Below are 19,107 nucleotides of genomic sequence, written 5' to 3' on the forward strand. Positions count from 1 at the left end.
GACAGCGGACGTGTCAAAGAATTTTTGATGATATTACGTAGTCGCTTAATCCAGCTCGATGGATCCCAACTCTGCCCTCCGAAACCATAAATTCAGCGGGCAACTTCGGTAGTAACTATCGTTAGACGCGCCGGTCGGTGAAGACATTCGTGAAGGGAATTAAGCAGGGCGAATTAGCTAGAGCGAACTTGTTAGTAACCGTATTCTGCGAATTGGAGTTACTGCGTTATACTGGGAGTCAGTTACGTGACCCGAGAAACTTGTGAAGAGGAATCGTTCGAAACTAACAAACTGACGAAAGCTTGCGATCTGTGCTCTGTTTCCCCCTATCTCTTACCCTTCTGTTCTGCAAGTAGTCAGGATCAACCAATACCACGCCGTGCAGCTTGTCGATCTTCGTTTCACTGACTATCAGGTCCCTGGTGGGCAGGTATAATGTGAGTTTGCTGTTCGGCGATGATTTTTTGTACAACCTGCGCAAACAACGTTGGCAAGATCAGGATGAGTAAATTCACCTTAAAGTAGAAGCTTCGGGCTTCGGAATGAGTCTAGTCTACGGACTACGAAATCGGAACTCTTTGTTTGTAATCTGACTGCGGATCTGTATGCGAAATATTCTTTTCATCATCTTTATATGTCGAAAATAGTGAAATAAATTCGTTTACCGTCTTTACAGTTTTGCATTTCGTCAGATTGCATGCATTTGCGACAAAAATGAGCCCATGAAATTTAAAGCAGTACACAAGGTTGTGATCAATATTAAACAGAATATAAATTATAAAATGATAAAAAGAAGAGAATGAAACTCAAAAAAGTTCGTTTCGCATAAAGATCCGCAATAATAGCGATCGAGCTCGAGCATGCAAATTTGTCAAAAACTGAGACAGCGGTGTTGAAGCATCTTTTCGGAGCCATCGTGTAATCCGAGTTTCAAATACGCGCACGCCCGACCGACCGATCGAACGCGGCATTAATAATAACGGCTGATGCATCGTATAAACGCTTGTCGCCCGTGCACCAGATGCATCGGTGAAATTATTCAGCGTCGACCCAAGCGAGAATTGTAAGCAAACACCGACGGATCGGCAAAAATCAACGGCGATCCCCGCCGGCTTAGAGGACAATGATCCGGATGACGAGATCGTGTTTCACGCTACAAATTGAAACGAATTGGCACTGAATCTTGTAACGAAACCAAAAACAGGTTCGAGTCGCAATAAAACGTGCCGCGTACTAATTAGCCGTGTCACGGCTCCCGTCACGCCATCCGGTAAAATCGAAGCTGTTGCTTTCCGCTGCTTTCCCGTTACAGTGCGCGAACAAACAACATGACACGCCGATTTATGCTGCGACCATTTTGCATTCAGACTTTTAGACTCTGGAGTTGTTATGCAAGCCTCACAAGTTTCTTGCAAGCAGTAGAATTTTTTTGCAGGTCCTCGAGCCTTTCTGCATGTCCTAAAATTCTCTTGAAAGCCCTAGAATTTTTTCCAGACCCCAGAATTATTTTCAAAGGTCCTGGAGCCCTTTCGCACGTCCTCAAATTTTCTTGAAAGCCCTAGAATTTTTTCCAGGCCCCAGAATTATTTTCAAAGGTCCTGGAGCCCTTTCGCACGTCCTAAAATTTTCTTGAAAGCCCTAGAATTTTTTCCAGACCCCAGAATTATTTTCAAAGGTCCTGGAATCTTTCTGCACGTCCTAGAATTCTCTTGAAAGCCCCAGAAGTATTTTCGGAGGCTCCAGAGCCATTTTACAAGCCCTACAATCTCTTTGGAAGTTCTATCTAGCATTTTTTTGCAGGCTCCACAATTATTTTTACTGGCCTTGCAATTTTCAGAACCTTCCCACAAGTACCACAGTCTTTCTACTATACCTACAATGATTCCGTAAGCCACAAGTTCACCGTTCCAAACATGTCCAGGGCACTCCTACCACTCTGTTTCAACAAAATCTGTACCTGCAACGCCCGTCGGCAGCACGGTTCATACGCCCTGATAGAACAATACGCCGCGCCGGCGAAATAATAGAATCTTCGCAACGTATGTATCCATTGCGATGCGTGCGCGCGATTATTCGTGTCTCGTCTCGTCGAGGGGAATTATCATCGGGTTACTGCTGTTTCACGCATGATTGCAGCGTACAGCGAGGACGTTTGCCGGATAGGTGGTGCGATCAAGAAGAGCTATAAGCGCGAAGGAAAACGGTCGATGCGGCCGGTTTTCGCTTTTGTTTGGACGGACGGTATCGCGCGGGAAAATATTGTTTCAAGATGCTCCCTTGGTGATCAAGGCGCAGGGACACGGGGGCGGGCTCGAATAATATTTGCTCTTGGAGCAGAGAACGAGTTTCTCGAATCGCGCGAACGTATTCGCGTATTCCAGAATTTTTCTAGAGGCCTTGGACACGTTTCTGCAAGTTTTCCAACGAGCGAAAAGTTTTTCGAAGGTCCCAGAATTTTTCTACACGCTTTAAAATTATTTTTCATAGGATTCCTCCCGTAGATTCCTAAATTAATTAAAGATCCTAGAAATAGTGAAGGGATTGATTCTTCCGAAAGTATTCTAGGGCTCGTGAGAATGGTCTAGATCCACAGAAAAATTCTGGAATCTGCGACAACATTCCAAAAGTATTGTGAACAGTCTGGAGTATGCAGAAATTCCAGAGTCACTGGGCGAAGCGTTTTAGTTCTCCAAAAAATGTCTGGTAGCTCTGAAAAAATGTTTCGCAGTATTTATTTAGCCGAGTGTTCCGGGGAAAATTCGCGTGAAAAATGCCTTGCAAACTGACGTTGGCATACGCGAGGCGGATAGTTCGCGGAGAAGGGAAGAGGCGCGTAAACGCGGGCTCGTCTCAAGGATACGAGAAACAGACGCGGGAGAACGGAAATACGGCCGACGGAATTTATTGCCGTGCGAAAACCGTGTTCCCGAAGAGTGCAACTGCAGCCGATGCGGCTCGGCGTCATATTCACAATTGTGCGAGCGACGATGATCTCTTTGCAAATATTCTTCGTTGTTGTTCCGCGCGTCTATCGGGCATGACACGGCGGGAGAACAATTCCCGCGAGTAGTTCGCGTTGTTCGGGGTCGCGCGATGCTAATTAACGGCGCTCCACGTTGTTCGGCTTAATTAAAAACCCATAGAATGACAGATAACTAGCAAAAGACAAGAACTTGCGGCCCGGCTGACAAGTAACCTGCATCGGAAAAGCCTCGGAACGCGGCTTAGAACACTCTGTTGTCCAATTTTGCGTTTCAAAAATTTGCTCCGTTGAAACTGTAAAAGCTGGACGAATGATTCTGCAAACCGTTTCGAATACAACAGTATACTTTTTTAATAACGTCTAACATGCTTGAACAATGTTCGAAGAGAGAAAACCGGGGTTGGCTTTATCGCATCATTTTTCTCGGACAGATTTCAATTTATTGTGAAAACGAAAGGTCGGAGAGGAAACTTAACTACGCCACGCGATGGGGCGCACCTTCTTCCCTCGGAAGCCGTCAAAGAAGTTAGTCGAAGTTAGAAAGAAAAGTTGATAAATAAATTGACGAACATCCGACGGAATTGGTGCTTTAAAAGCATCTTCCTCTCCCACTCTCCTTCTCTCTTCAAACAGTGTTTGAACCTGTTCGAACGTTAACAACACTGTGAAAAATGTATTTTGTATCAAATTGACGCCGAAATTATTTATGACGGGATCGTAATAAATTGATTGGAACGATCCCGTCGATCCCCAATTTCCGGCTCAATCAAAACAACTTAATCCCGACATCGAGTCGTTAACGGAGAATGCACTCCCGGTTTGAATTAACCCGCTTGTCTGCATCTTCTTCAGGATCCGGTGATTATTATCTGTGATAGCTGGAGCGTGAATCCATGCAGCGCATACCTAGCCTGTTTGGATTTTCGTTATGCGATTTTAGTGGCGGGGGATCGCCGACAGCTCGCGGCAGTTAACACTTTATTCGCCGGAAGCCTATAAACGCGCCACCGCTAGGTAAACACGTTCGGCCCGCTTAAAATTAGAACAAATGCATTAATATTCTCGCGCGGGACTCTGTTTTCGGTCCAACATTTCTATTCGCCAGGGAAACGCTTCGAATCAGTCTTTTCCAAGTTGCTAGAATTTTTTAGAGCCCTTCGAAATTTTCTGCAGATCCTGAAGTCATTTTCGTAGACCCTAAAATGTCTTACAGATTTTAGATTTTTTTCTATAGACTCCAGGATCACTTTTGAGGGATCAGAATTTTTTCGGAGGCTTCAGAATTCTTTCACAGGACTCTTCCGAAATTATTTTCGAATGCTTCAGGATTTTTTCAGAGTTACTCGGAATTTTTTTGTGGTCCCACAATTTCGTCACAGAATTTCTCTACAAACTCTGGAAAGGCATTCAGATCTGCAAAAATGATTCTGAGATCTTTCAAAAGATCTTGATAGTATTTGGAGAAGTTACAAGATGATGTATAAAGGACATTTTTTGAACAACTCTTTCATGTGGATCAACGCCAGAAATTGAAAACAAGCGGCTTATAAATATAGTGATACACGTCAGTGAAAATTTCATCCAAACTTGATCTCGCCGGTGGAGAGGTTTCCCGATGGCAGAGCCGTGTCCGATAAACCATTAATATTTGTTGACGCCAACAGTTTCGCAAGTTTGTGAACGCAACACACCAACAAAGATCCATATATCGCGTTTCCTGTTGCGGGCGAATGGTAAAACTCCGTTCGTATATCGCGCGTGGAACGACTTCCTGTGAATGGCGCGGCGGCGTACGTGCAACGGCAGTTCGAATATTTATTACAATTGTTATTACATTTCAGGACGCGGGTAGAATTGCGAGATACCACTCGCTCTTGGTTTAATTATGCGGGCCGTGTACGGCCGAAGGTGGTTGTAACGAGGTTCGTTAACGCGTAACAAATCTGCCAGCAACTTTTCTCGGGCGTGACGTCGTCGGCGACTGCGAAAAATTTCCATGTTCGCAGGTGAACGAACGCTTTCAGTCGCAAAAACTGCGATAGCCGTTTTCCGCCGGAAAAAAGCTATGGAAGATATTCCTCGCGCGTCGATACCCCTTTCACGAGTTACCTTTGATTGCTGAACGAGTCCGACGCGCTGTCCCCGGTGATTTCCGCCTTTCTGGAACACACAGGAAACATGTTCTATTACACCGGAACTACGGAAGTTCGTTCCTGGAAAGTGCATATTTTCCGAAATTTCATTAGCTCGCGAATCGTTTCACTAAAGTTTAGCCAGTGCTCGATCACGTATAAAAAGTAATGGTTATCCGTCCTAGAAATTTGTAAGAGAAACTTGTCGCAAAATCGTTTATAACAAAGAAAATTGTTGGCAAAGTTTGGCAAAGTTCTTTCCAAAGTTTGAAAGAAGCCACATGTCGCAAACAAATAGTTAATGAGATATAAGCTGTTAAAGTTTTTTTGCAAAATTTGATTGTGTGGAGTTATGAGTATAAACAAAAGCCTACTGCTACAGTCCACATGACCGTGTCGATGAGACAGAACATAATCGTATGGGTGCCTCGAGAGACAAACGAAATTTAAAGGAACATTTGTCGCTAGACTCGTAGACGTCATCGTCTCTCTGCCCATTCGGATCATGAATTTGAAGTTGCAAAATATGAAAGAATACCCTATATCCATTGTTGTAAGAATATTAATCCTGGATTATAAAATGCTACCGTACCTCACCGTTCCTCCAGCGGATTAGGCGATATACCTGTAAAGGACGTCATAGCAAGCAAAAAACGCATGCGAATCTTCAACCCCGACTAATCGACAACACGTGCGACGGACCCATCGAAGCGGCGAGCGGACTACCCTTATAAATCTCGTTATTGACGACTGAAGACAATACCAAAAGGAATTTCTATGACAGTTTCCCCACTTCTGAATCTAAAGTCCTTCCGACACACCCCCGTCCAATTAGCAAACGCAACATTTCCCCACCAAAATGATAAACCGAGGTGACAACCGCAGTACTATTTTAACCGTGGTCGGAGAAACTTCTTCCCGTTCGCTGTCACGATTTCGGAAAGTGTGTTGTGTAGTGTCCAGTGATCGTGTAGAAGTGTGGTGTTTTGTGCTTCATTGTACGCTAAGACGTATTCGCGAAAATGGCAGTGTTCACTTGATCCGACGGAGGAACAGGAGATTCTGAAAAATTTGTAAGTACGTATACTTGACAGTAGTATGAAAAATGTAGCATTAATATTCTTATGGGATAAACTTTACTGTACCGGCCTCAATATTAGTACCTTTCTATAATCTCTAATCCAGTAGATTTGTACCCGGCGCGGATGTAGTTCGAAGTTTCGATCCTCTAGGATTAATATTTGAGGAGCTATGGTCGCTTAAAGTTGAGCATTGTTGAGAGGTAAGGTCGCCGCCATATTGGTTTGTAGTGACGACCGCGAGCAGCTTACCTTGCCGCCAACTCTTGCTGCTAACCAACTCGGTAAGCGGCGTGCGAGTGTCACTACAAATCAATATGGCGGCGGCCTTACCTGACAAGAAACTGGAAATATGCTCAACTTTAAGCGACCATAACTCCTCCACTATTGATCCTAGAGGTTCGAAACTTCGATCTGCATACGCGCCGGGTACAAATCTACTGGATTACGTACAAAATACATCATAATTCGTAGGAGAAAGGCAGCCAACAACCGTAGTCCCGTTGAAAGCACCGGTTCTCGTTGGATCACCGAAGTTAAACAATGTGGAACGTGAACCGCACTAGGATGGGTGACCGTCTGGTAAAAAACCGGAAAGTGACCCACCCGGGGTGTTTTTTCACGTGTTGTTGGCAAAAAGGTGGTTCGGAACCCACCATAAACAGTAGGTCCCGCTGAAAAGGCGATGGTGAGAGTGGAAAGAGGAAGAGGATTGGTACATATTGTATAACATTAAAGTGTGTTGTAAATATGCATTGAACCTTGTAATCGTAGGAGAAAGGCACAAATTTTGAGTCCGGTAAAGTAAAGAGCAGCCTTCTTATGTGTAACAATGGATATAAGGTATTCTTTCACATTTTGCAACTTCAAATGTATGATTCGAATGGGCTGGGAGACGATAATAACTTGGTACAGGCCTAGCGACGAATGTCCCTTTAAACTTACGATCATGTTCTGTCTCATCGACACGGTCATGTGGACTGTAGTATCTAGTAGGCTTTTGTCTATGCGTATAATTCTACACAATCAAATTTTGCAAGAACTTCAACAGCTTATATCTCAATAACTATTTGTTTGCGACATGTGGCTCCTTTCAAACTTTTTCTCTTCTCGACGAGTAGAAGGTATTGATGTAAAAACAAACTAACAAAAATTTGCTTTGTTATAAATATTTTATAGTTTCTCTTACAAATGTCCACTGATCCAAAGGTTAGATTCACCCCTGGAACGGATGACTGTTTATACACCCTGTACATAGAGTATAATTTTAGTATAGATTATATAGATTATGTTTTCCAATCAAATATTAGCAGAACCAATGGACTAGAGAGCTACAGAAAATGTTGATAGATTTCAACGAGAAAAGAAAGCAATTCCAATTGGAACAGCACAATTATATATGTCTAGACTGCGGATCTTTATGCAAAATAAAATTTTTATACATCAATTGCAAGCTACATACGAGCTAATTAAAAATTGATTTTCCTCATTAATGATTTATATCTGTAAAAGATAGTATATTGGCATTGTTAAACTCTTTTAATCTTTTTCCTGCTTTGAATTACACCTACTCATTTTTGTCATAAATGCATAAACTCCGCAGTCTATATATGACTAATAAGTAGACTTTATGCAAAATAAAAATTTCCTTGTGATTGTAAGAAAAAAGAGCAAACTCCAAATATATCTTCCACCCTTTAAAAATTGTATACACTTGAAAATAATATATCAACATGCTATTAATAAGCTAAATTTTCTGCGATCTTCGATGACGTTGAATTTTATGGTTTATAAACATCTCTACAATAATTTACGTACGGAGTAAGATCGTATGGAGGCACACGTATAAATAAAGGAAGCCTTGAACGAATAAAAATTTTATTCTCTTTCTTTCGACTCGCTATACACAGTAAATGTCGTTGCTCGATTGCAATTGGAGGTACAAATTCCTAACGAGTCGTAAAAAAGAGAAACCGGGAGAAAATATGTTCGAACCCGGGGAGCAGAACGTCTTATCACGTCTTATCTGCAGTGTCCCCCTGCAACATCAGTGCGTTTACATGTGCAGCAGCCTGTTGAGGTCGGGATATTTATGGCATGCACCCGGACGGTGCACGACACCGTTCTTTGTCTTTTCGACGTGTCGCGAGTCTGAGAGGGGCGTTCCATTATCCACGATCTTCCCCTAGGATTTATCTCTCTCGCTCTTTCTCTCTAGGCAGAGAGCGTCAATGCATCGAACACGCTCGAGCGATCTTATCGAACGCTTATGAGCACTTTGCCAGAGGAGTTTTACGAGTGTCGAACGGACGCGGTGAACACTATACTATCGGATCGTCGCACTATGTAATAACTTTTCAGTGAGCGAGTCAATTTTCCAGGCAGCTGCGGGAACGAACGCTATATAAAACGCGAACGAACACATCGAACGCACCGGCTTGCAGCCGCCTCTGCATCCCTTGTGCAGCGTGGACCACTTCGATGGACCACCCGAATTATTGTCATTGTAACGCGGCCAATCGATATTCCTTTCTACTCTTTCTATTCGATACAGAAAATTATAGCAGAAATCATTTCGCTATTTTGTATCGATTATCTGACGACCAAAACACACAGTCCCATTTATAAAAACATCAACGACCTTGATATCTCGCAAGAATAACCTTCAGAAAACTTTTATTTTCGAGTCTTCAAGATCACAATTTCTTAACGTTCAACATCGTCCAGGAACGTCACTCTGCATCAAATCTTCGGAGCAACAAGAGCTCGGAAAAAGTGCATTTCGACTACGCCGCGTTGCACCGAGAGATCCAGAAGATGGGCTACTGCGGCGGTCAGCGTATAGCAGAATTTATGGCAGTTATACTCTCGGAGATCGTCCGAGAAAGGACATGGGACTGCTGCGATGTGAAAAAGGACCGTTCCCGGGAAGTAATAAGCGCCGCGGTCGAGAAAGAAAATAAATGAAAAGAGAGACGAAGCTTGCGGGTTCGAGAATGCCGGTAGCTTTTCATATTGAAGCCACTGCCTCGCCAAAGCGGCGTGTATCGGGTCAAGGGTGAGGCTTCGTTTCGATTTGCAAACGCTGCGTGTTGCACGCGAGCATTTGCTGGAATTTCCACGTTGCAACCGTGGAACGTCCAACCGTGAAAACATCGAGGTTTCGGTCGTGTCTTTTCTCGCATACGGGTTTACGAAACCGTATCAGTAGCACGGGAACAACGAGCCGTCTGTTATCGTGCGAGTTTCGATACTGTTACGCGAGGATAGTTCTGTTTGTGACCCGCACCGGTCGTTATTGTTGCGCCCGGTTTACCTTTTACGGCCACGCTCTATTTCGAAATCGAAAGTGCGGCGTTGATGCTGCTGGTCCAATTCCGAAAACCGGATAACCACAAAAATAATGTATTCTGTTTGTTATTGTAACGTAACATAATTTTGTGTTTTTTTCATCAATTCTACCAACTATAAACTCTGTCCAGTAGTTTTAAACGAAACTAAACTTAACGAGATCTTAAAAATATTGGGATTGAGCTGTTGACACGATAATATTGAAACTTCCACGTACGTCGTGGCTGTTTCGAAATTCTTCAGAGGTTTGCGGTCGCTTTATGTGTACTTTACGGGAGCGGTCGTGGCGCGCTGATAACGAAACTCTGCGAACGTATGCGAATCAAGGGTGAGAAACGCCAGTTAGCTTTCCCGGGCGATCGTCCCGTATATTTTTTCTCTTGAAAGTCGACGCGAAGAGGCGGTTTCTAACCCGAGCTGAGGTTTTATTAAAAAAGTACGCGAACTGTTCCCGCAATCCGAGAAGAAAATTAAAGTTTCTACGCCTGGAACGTCGCGTCGGGGCATTCGTCGAGACTTTCGTCGGAGGGGGTTGCTCGATTCGACGGAACTTGTTGTTCCATATTCTACATTTCTGTTCCAACGCTGAGCTTCACGGGGTGCTAATTATTACAAAACTTCGCTAGAGACTTCTGTTTCAATTTCAGACACCCTCGTTTCCGTCGATGTCTCCTTGATTCCTTCGAAAAAAAATAATAAGGACGGTCTACTTTCGGGTCTCTCGGGCCTCGTTCCACGTGATACCGCTTTATTACCATATATGCTAATTATTCCGCCTCTTTCTCTGCTCCCCTATTTTTTATTTCGTCCCCTTCAGGCTGTTATCTTCTACTTCAGGCCTGGCTAGCTCTCCCTACTCCGGGGTTCTCCCCAAGAAACTCCTGTGGCGTGTAGGACACTGGTAGTGTTGTACTTCGACTTATTCGAAGGTCTAGTAAATATTATTTAGAAATGTAACGAACCAGGAAGACTGAATTATTTTACCCTTTTCTCTTCGCCTTTCCATTTTGTTTTCTCTTCTTTAGCTTAGCAGCCTTGTAACTTTCTTCATAAACGAAGATTTCGGTTATAAATACAAACTTCGCACGTGATCCCAGCCTTGGAGCTTATGACAAAAAAGATTGTAGAGTTTCCCGGAAAGTTGGAAAGGCAATGAAACGAACCAGGAAGGTTGAACAAATGATTGCACTTCTTCTTATTGTATAAATATAAGCTTTACACGTGCGGTACTGGAACTTCTGACAATTATAGGAAAGATTGCAGAGGTTGAAACCCCACATATACATTCTCATCTCTCTGTATTGTCCCTTTCTCCTGTAACTTTCCTGGCCAAGTTTAGCCACCGAGGGACTTCGTTTTCAATTCTTGCTCCCCTCTCGGGATTTCCGTGGATTTCTCCTTGACCCTCAGAAAAAATAATAGAGAGGGACCATTTTAACAAAGCGAAACTTGATCAGGTTTAGCGAAAGGGGAACTTTGACGAGTTTCTTTGTCATGGATGCATGCTCGCCAACCTTGACACCCTCTTTTATTCCCTTGACACGTACAGATTACGGGATTCAGTGTTCTTTTCCGTCGGACTAACACAATACAAGACCATGACAACGCGGCAACTTCGTAATAGTCCTCGCGAAATGTATGACCGTCATTGGCAGGCGTTCGCGAGGTGATTTTCAATGCTTCGTAATTTCTTCCGTGAACAACTTGGACCTTTTCTTCGGAACGTCCAACGTATTAGGTTGTCGCCTATGAAATGTCCGATTTTTCACGATTACTTTACGTGTTAACCCTTCGCACCCGGAGCAATTGCAACTTGAAAATTAAACATTTCTTCCTAGCTAGAATATTTCCATTCCCTATGATCTTTTAAATTTTATGGATATGGGGAATTGGTATAATAGCTCATACAATATCTAAATGTTTAGTAATTGATTAGATCCTGACATATTTAATAATGTACACAATATTTTGACTAACGGTACAGCAATTTTTAGTGGCACCTCTCTCCCTCAGAGTTGCCATTCGAGAGTAGACTGTAATAACATTTCTATCGAAACGTTCAAGAAGATTTGCATTCGAAAAACGTACATTTCGGATGCAACAACCAAACACGAATAAAGACGAGGGAGCAGTACTGTCGGTGAAGTTTTGTTTGCGATACACACACAGTGGTATTAGTAGTTGCCCTTTGAACGGTATCGCGATGCTTTGGAGAGTTCTGCTCACCTTTGAGAGTTAATTGCACGTCGACTCTGATCCAATTTCATTTAGGAAATATTAATCCTACAATACCGGTGTAGTCTCTGGCCGCGTTTCATCTTTGATACTTGTAGCTTTCTCCTCGAATTAGAGATGTAAGTTAACCCTCTGTACCTTCGTAGCTACATATTGATGTACAATGCAAAGTTAATAGTCTAATAATGAGGAGAGGTCCCACGGTCCAGAAAAGTGAAATGAGATCCAGGAACTATGTGCTCTTAAGTTTGAACGTCTTTTTCAAGGGCCTCGCCTTAGTTTTCCAGCAGTTTCGCAGCGCGCAAGCTTCTGCGTGCCGGTGTTTCCGATTTATCGAACAATTCCGGCATTACGGGCGTAATGGCCCGAAAGGGGAACGCATCCCTGAACCGTTTCGCGTGACGATGGTCTACTCCAGAAAATTACGGGATGTCCGTGACATTCCGTCCGCGTTCCGCGCCATTACAAGCCCGTGTCCTTGCTCCCCGCAGTTTTCTTCCTTGCCAATTAGTCCTGTAAACCAGGGCTTCGGAGTCGAAGTCGGAGTTTGGGAGTAATTGCTGATCACTGGAGTCGGAGCCGGAGTAAGAAAAAGCTATACAGGGTATTTCACGTAACTTGACCACATAGATTAGTACCTTTTTATAACGAATGTCCAGCTGCATCGACTGATGTATTAAAAAATATCTCATTCCATTAAAAAAAATGAAGGTGACCTCTATATCTCTAAAAAAAATTACATAAACACAAAAATTTTTTTGGTATCGTGTCCTTCAAACATCTGACGTATCTTTAAAAACAACAAAGATATTCAAGGTGGTCACACAAGTTAGGTGGAAATACCCTGTATATCGACTCTCGGAGTCGGAGTCAGAGTTGGAAAAAAATATATCGACTCCGACTCCAACTCTGGCTCTTTTGTTTATAAATCATTAATAGATTTATGTATACATTGATAAATTGCTAATATTCGATCTATTGTATATGTATATACCTCGGCACTATGTAGAGGAGAACCAGTTAAAGTTATGGCAGTAGTATTTTCTAACTATTTTCTGAAAGTGAGAAAGTAACAGTCGTGTTGTGTTGTATCAGAGTTATCTGTTCCATATTCTTAGACTTTAATACAATATTTCAACTATTTATTCAGTTTTATTACAACTCTTAACACTTTACCTACCGAAAGCATATTAATAGGATTTTCAATAATTGTGCTGTACCGAAAGAAAACATAGAAATTTTCTTTTAATATATTAGGTTGGGGAAAAAGAAATCTATCATTTCTCCGTTTGAGATAACGTAAAAATAATGGATTTCTTTTTCCCCAACCTAATATATATTCAATAATAACGTTATTGAGTGACTTGTTAGTTCACAATGGAAATTGCTATCACTGTTGAAGGTTCCATGAAGAAGTATTGGGTTGGCAAATAAGTTCGTTCGGTTTTTTACATTGAAATAAATCACAAAAACCGAACGAACTTATATGCCAACCCAATATTTAGCTATAGAACCATAGATTTTTCAAAATTATGCAATAATCACCGGTCGGTAATGTGTTACTTATTTTGAGTACATATTTTTTCAATTTGGAGAGTCGGATTCGGAGTCGGAGGTAAAAAAAGAGCAGTCGAAGTTGAAGTGAAGAATTTTGTCTACCGTCTCCGAAGCCCTGCTGTAAACGGTTTAACCCTCGCACTACCATGGCACGAGGCATTTCCTGCCCACTGTATCATATTTTACACATTTTCTTCCCTTGGTCTGTTCATGTAAAATTCCCAAGCCATTCATGGCCGTTTAACACAATGTTCTCAAGCATGTTTCTTCATAATTCAGTCTCTACAAGAGAATTACTCTGTTCAAGCTCGAAGCATGATTTTTGTTCTCCAGTCTTATGCATATTCGATTGTGGCATCGTCTTTAGTATACCTGCGTTTCCTTCGAAAAGTGTTCTTTTTGAAGAACAATCGCAATTGGTGGAACAAGGATTAAAATGCCTTGTTGCAAACATGAAAAATTTAATGTTAAAAACGTAGTAAATTACCAATATTTCCGTTCAGTCACTCTTGGAATAAAATGATTTTGTAAAACCATCGATATATTCGCGGTACTGCTATAATAAAAAATTGCAATATTTGAAGCACAGCATAAAAGACCCGGGTGACCATGGAAATTGTATGTATTTGTTATCCGATATGTGGCGATGGTAACCTAGTAAATGTATCAATCTTCCCGTCTCTGTGCGTCACTATTGAAATAAAATGAATTTCTGAATATTACACGTTACGCTGCATTAATACTGTGTACCGATAATGTGTACTAACTGATCTAAAACCACATGAATTGTTAAATCTCGTTAAATCGGAGCAAGCTAAAATAATTCATGTACGTTATTTAGAATGAAGTCGGGATTGATTGCAAAGTAAAGCTCAGGATAATATACAGAGGGAAATGCTTGCAGTTTTAATAATTGCGTCCCCGGGGAAAATATTATCCTGAAGAGGTAATTTTCGACGTCCACAGTGATTAAGGGTTGAAGTGCTCGGAGATCCGTGCAGAGAATCTCCCGTTTAATCGCAGTAAGAGCTCTGGTTGCTGCCGCCTTTTGCATCGCAATTAATGGATATCCTGCCGATGAAATATTCATAACACGATTAACGGTTCGCTTTAATTAATTGCGGGATATAACCGGCGTGTGCAGTGCAGTGCAGTGCAATGCGGTGCAGCGCGGCGGTCAAGAAGATGGTCACTCGGAATCGACGTCAATCGGGCTCTATTAATATTCATTATCCCCGCGGTATCTTTCCCGTTCGGCGAATACGACGCGATTGCAAATTGATCCGCGAATTAAACGGAAATATTTCCCCAGCGTGTGTATTCGCAAACAAATGAAAAATAATATCGGCTCGTAACGAATAATAACGTTCGAACAATGGCTGCCGGACACCACGTGTCGCTTTTCAAAAATTCCACAACCCCCTCCCCGCGGCGTGGAATTCGGTAGCCGGGATGTCCAATTAACAATGTATGCGGCTTGATCGACGAGAGACGGCCACTCACCAATTACAGCTTCCGCGTTAATATTTCCAATTGCAAACTACGGAACCTCGCGTTTCGCACCAGTGTACTCGCCTATGAATTGCCTGGGACGTTCCAGTTTCGGATCTGCCGTGTTCAACTGTGGTCCAGATCGAAGAAGTTGGTGTCATTTAGCTAAAAAGTCAATTCCTCATATCGATTTCTAACGTATTGCTTCCTAAATGTCAATGAACCTCGAAAATGAAAAAATTAATGCAGTTTACCAAGAATTGTAATTAGGACGAATACTTAAAGGTAGACATTTAGAGATGGTACTTTTTTTCACCAAGAAAATTGCTTCTCTTCTTCCAGGTGCCCTGATCACACCACTTAATATTTCTTATATCTTTTTGTTTACGATGTTGTGCACTCTTTTGTGTTACAAAATTAACATCGACACTAAAAGTTATTGTTCACAATATGTTAAAAGTTAATATTCAATGAAATAAAAAAATTGGCCAAATTTTTTACATTTGACAAGGAATATCTAGAGAACCCTGAAAATAATAATGCAAGAATCTTGTCCTACCTCCCCCTACTTTGCAACTTATCATTGTTCGAAGCTGTCAATGTTACTTTGCGACGAGTTTCGTTTGCATAAAACAGGCTCGTATGACTGATCAAATGTCTTCCAAATACGAACGTTTTTGCAATAACATTATAAGAGATAAATAGAGTAAAGATATATATGTAAATTAACTTCGATAGTCACTTTTATTTAAAAAATATAACTATATTAAATATAAAAATAAATATTAATATTCTCGCTGTATTTATTCCTATCGTTGAAACCTTGTGCAGCGTTCGAAAACTCTTTCAGATTATTGTTAACACATTACCGACCGGTGATTATTGCATAATTTTGGAAAATCTAGGGCACATGAAATAAACACTTTTTAATGAAAAACTATATTTGAACAATTCATTATTTAATAAAAAATATCACACACACACAACGAAAAGTTAGTAAAAATGATTGTTTAACAAGTGCAAAAAATATTTAATTATCTCTAGGTAAGAATTACTATTTTTTAAATATTTTTCGCGAAAATTTCATTGCGATATCTCTAATAGTTCAAAAGTTATAACAAAATTACACCGACTTCTTCGATCCGGACCACTGTGTGCCGCTTTGTTGCGACACATGCGAATTATTGTGTCCCTTACATATGCTCCCTTTCAATTTTTTAATTCTCTTCTGCTCCCTTCTTCTTTGATCTTCTCGGCCGCCTTGTAATCTCGCGCTCTTCATAAACGAATATTTGCTTAGGAGATTTACTAACGGAGAAAGAGAACGAGCCGGCAAATCGGAACGGTTATGCGACTCCTTGACGAGAAGCAGAGAAAATCCATTCACGTGTACGAGCATGGCTAACGCGATACCTGTTTTGATCGGGAACACGGCGCACTCGAGCGTCGAACGATCCGTTTGAAACTCGAGTAGACGGGAATATATACAGGGCTGGATATCGTTATTTCACAGGGAGTCATTTCAAGTTGACGATAAATTTATTGTTGGAGAGCGAACGTGACGCGCGTATGACCAATCGAATCGATCGGGCCGCAACTTTCTACCAATTCGAACCCAACCCCCAGGGGCTCGCAGAGAGAGAACCGAGACGAATATATTCACGTTGAGAGCTTGCACAACTCGAGGATACACAAAACTGTGAGTAAATCCAAATAGAAAGTACGCTTGGACTGTTCCGGAGGCTAGCAAAATAAAAGAGGAATCGAATGGAACGTAGAATAAACGTCTAGAGGGCTCCAAAGTGCAGGAAAGTGAATGATAGCTAAAATGAAAGTATTGTAGAGAAGGTGGTTATAGATGAATTCACACACACAGTATGCAGGTACAAAAGAAGAGGTTAACGAGTGGTAAGAGAAAGGGTCTAAGAAAGAATTGTGGAGCCTGTGAAAAATTTAAGAAGCCGTGCAAGCATCGGTAAATCCAAGGGAGAGGTATCTAAGATGGGTCAAGGATACAATGGTGTATGAGAAGAAATATAGGTCCTACTGTAGGGTCTGTGAAAATTTGAGAACCTGTGAAAGCATAAGTCAATCCACGAGATAGGAACGACAGCGAGTGAAAAATAAGGACTCTTAGAACCGAAGAAGTAAAATCGTGGGGCTTTTGAAAAATGTGGTGATTCCAAAAATAAATTGATTGGAGGGTCACGTAAACGGAAGATAGCCAAATGCATATATGCAGTGCTGTGAATAATTATAAACTCAACCATATTTTTATGTTTTTCATAGTACCGAAATAAAAATTGACGAATCCGTTTATGCATTTTTATATTCTCACATACAAAACAAAAGTGAGCAAACAGAAAATAATAGTTTCGTTCCTCAGAAATTTGGAAAAATGGCATTTGTTGTTAAAATTGTGGTTTAAGCTGTGAATAAGTATATGTAGACTAATTATTAATTTTAGTATCTTTCATTTAGTATTTAGTATTGCTGTAATATTACTATCACTAAGCAGATCTGACAAAACTTCAGGAACGTTCTGAATGAGGTATGAACAGCGACCGAGTTTATAAATATTCACAGCTCAAATCTCCTTGTCTTAAAACATTCAGCTACTACAGTGCACGAAGAAGAGATAGCAAGTAACTGTTTGCATAGAAAAGGTCGTACTACCTCATCATAAATGTAGCAAAACTTACTTAATGAGTTATAATTATTCACAGCACTGTATTTATTAAAAGCTCGCAGTAGTTGGAGCAGAGAAATAGGACTACCTCGAAAACGAAAATATCTAAGCCAGTGTATACGAAGAAAAAGTATACCTGAGGCCTGCAGAGCTGTGCAGACCCTGCGAAAATATTCGAGAGTCAACAAAAGCGTGACTGAATCCCAAAAGAAGCCAGCCTGCAGATCACTGAACAAAGAGAGAAGCTTCGACCACATAATAAGTGTGTACCAGTTATAAACACTCGAATGCAGGCCTGTTACACCGTCGAACAGGGTTCTCGGGTCCCGCAACAGATGTTTGAGCGCTTGTGGCCGCGGACCCCGAAGGTCCGCATGGCTGGCTGATTAATTACGCGCGGCTAATTAAATCACACCCACCGGGCCGATCGGAGTTCTCGCTCGGCTCGGCGACGAAACACGCCGGAGGAGTAAATTGAAACTCGTCGGATGCTGCAGGAAATTGAACCCGCAGTGGGCCGTCGATTGAATGCGAGAAAGGTCGTCGACGAACCTAACGGCGACGTTACCTCGTGGCTAAGAGCAAAGATTCATAAATATGGATGGCGAACGGTACACGAGCTTCAGAAACGGAGATTGTCGACGGAGATGGGGAGCTGACCCTTCGCTGTCTTGTATGTGTCCAGCGCGATTGCATATTAGTTTATTCAAACGAGTTCTGCACCGAACACGACTCGCAATGTTGATGAAAGTGATGATTTTGTCCACCTCCAAGAGCAATTTTCATCCTGTTCAACATGGATACTGACCGACGAAAGAGAAAACGTGCGAAATGTTTTTTCGAGAGCTACCTCCTGCATAAATTCTTCTGGAATTAATTTGAACTTGAAAACTCCTAGTTCTTCTACATATCTACTGGTCCCATAGGTGGTTCTCTTAGCCTATTTAGAACAGTTAAGGAACACTACCAACTGTAACATTATAGATGAATATGGCGGAATCGATAAGAAACTAATCTGTCCATATTTCTCGGAATAACTAGAATAAACAATAACCCATATTTTGAGACACAGGGAGCTTTCCACTGAAGTTGCAGCAACGAAGATCCAGGAACAATGAACTATTAATTTCGGATGATGGTCGGCGGGTCTGCGTCGATCAATCGTGTCAGGTGACAGGTGTGCATCCAGCGACTCTCCGCAGGTTGACACAGGCCGCAGATCAATTAACCGAGATAATGAGATGTTCGAGGGACCTGTAGCCCTCCGTCGACAAAAGATTCATCTCTCGCGATCAGATCAGCAGGTGAGCAAGATGAACAACGCTGTAAATTCACCCCGACGACGAGACTCCATCGATATAACTGTTAACGCAAACCTAGGCAAGCACCATCAGCGTTTCGAGTTGCATCCAACCGATACGTCGACAACTGCCGAACATGATCTGTCACGATTATTATGCCCGAGCAAACATTCCGGAATCGCGACGTTCGTTCGCGAGCCACCGAGCCGCAGCAATTAGGATTGTTTGAGCAGTGGATCTAACCTAAGTAGACGAAACGTTCGGAGCCTGCGGCCTATTAACTGCGTAC

General features: G+C 41.9%; 2 protein-coding genes across 3 annotated transcripts in view; one reads left to right on the plus strand and one right to left on the minus strand.

The window, feature by feature from the left end:
• Positions 1 to 19,107, plus strand: part of LOC143207386 (14 kDa phosphohistidine phosphatase) — a 73,822-nt gene that overhangs the window by 22,203 nt on the left and 32,512 nt on the right. The gene's annotated exons all lie outside the window — the stretch shown is intronic.
• The window catches only part of LOC143207330 (phosrestin-2), a 53,180-nt gene that overhangs the window by 19,678 nt on the left and 14,395 nt on the right, over positions 1 to 19,107 (minus strand). For both annotated transcript variants that reach the window (XM_076420692.1, XM_076420683.1), the window contains exons 4-5: positions 5,093 to 5,143; positions 338 to 473 (exon numbers count right to left, since the gene is read on the minus strand). In XM_076420692.1, the coding sequence (XP_076276807.1) occupies positions 338 to 473; positions 5,093 to 5,143 (187 nt within the window). The remainder of the gene's footprint in view (positions 1 to 337; positions 474 to 5,092; positions 5,144 to 19,107) is intronic.

The sequence above is a fragment of the Lasioglossum baleicum genome, chromosome 1 (assembly GCF_051020765.1).
Source record: "Lasioglossum baleicum chromosome 1, iyLasBale1, whole genome shotgun sequence".
Classification (NCBI taxonomy): domain Eukaryota; kingdom Metazoa; phylum Arthropoda; class Insecta; order Hymenoptera; family Halictidae; genus Lasioglossum; species Lasioglossum baleicum.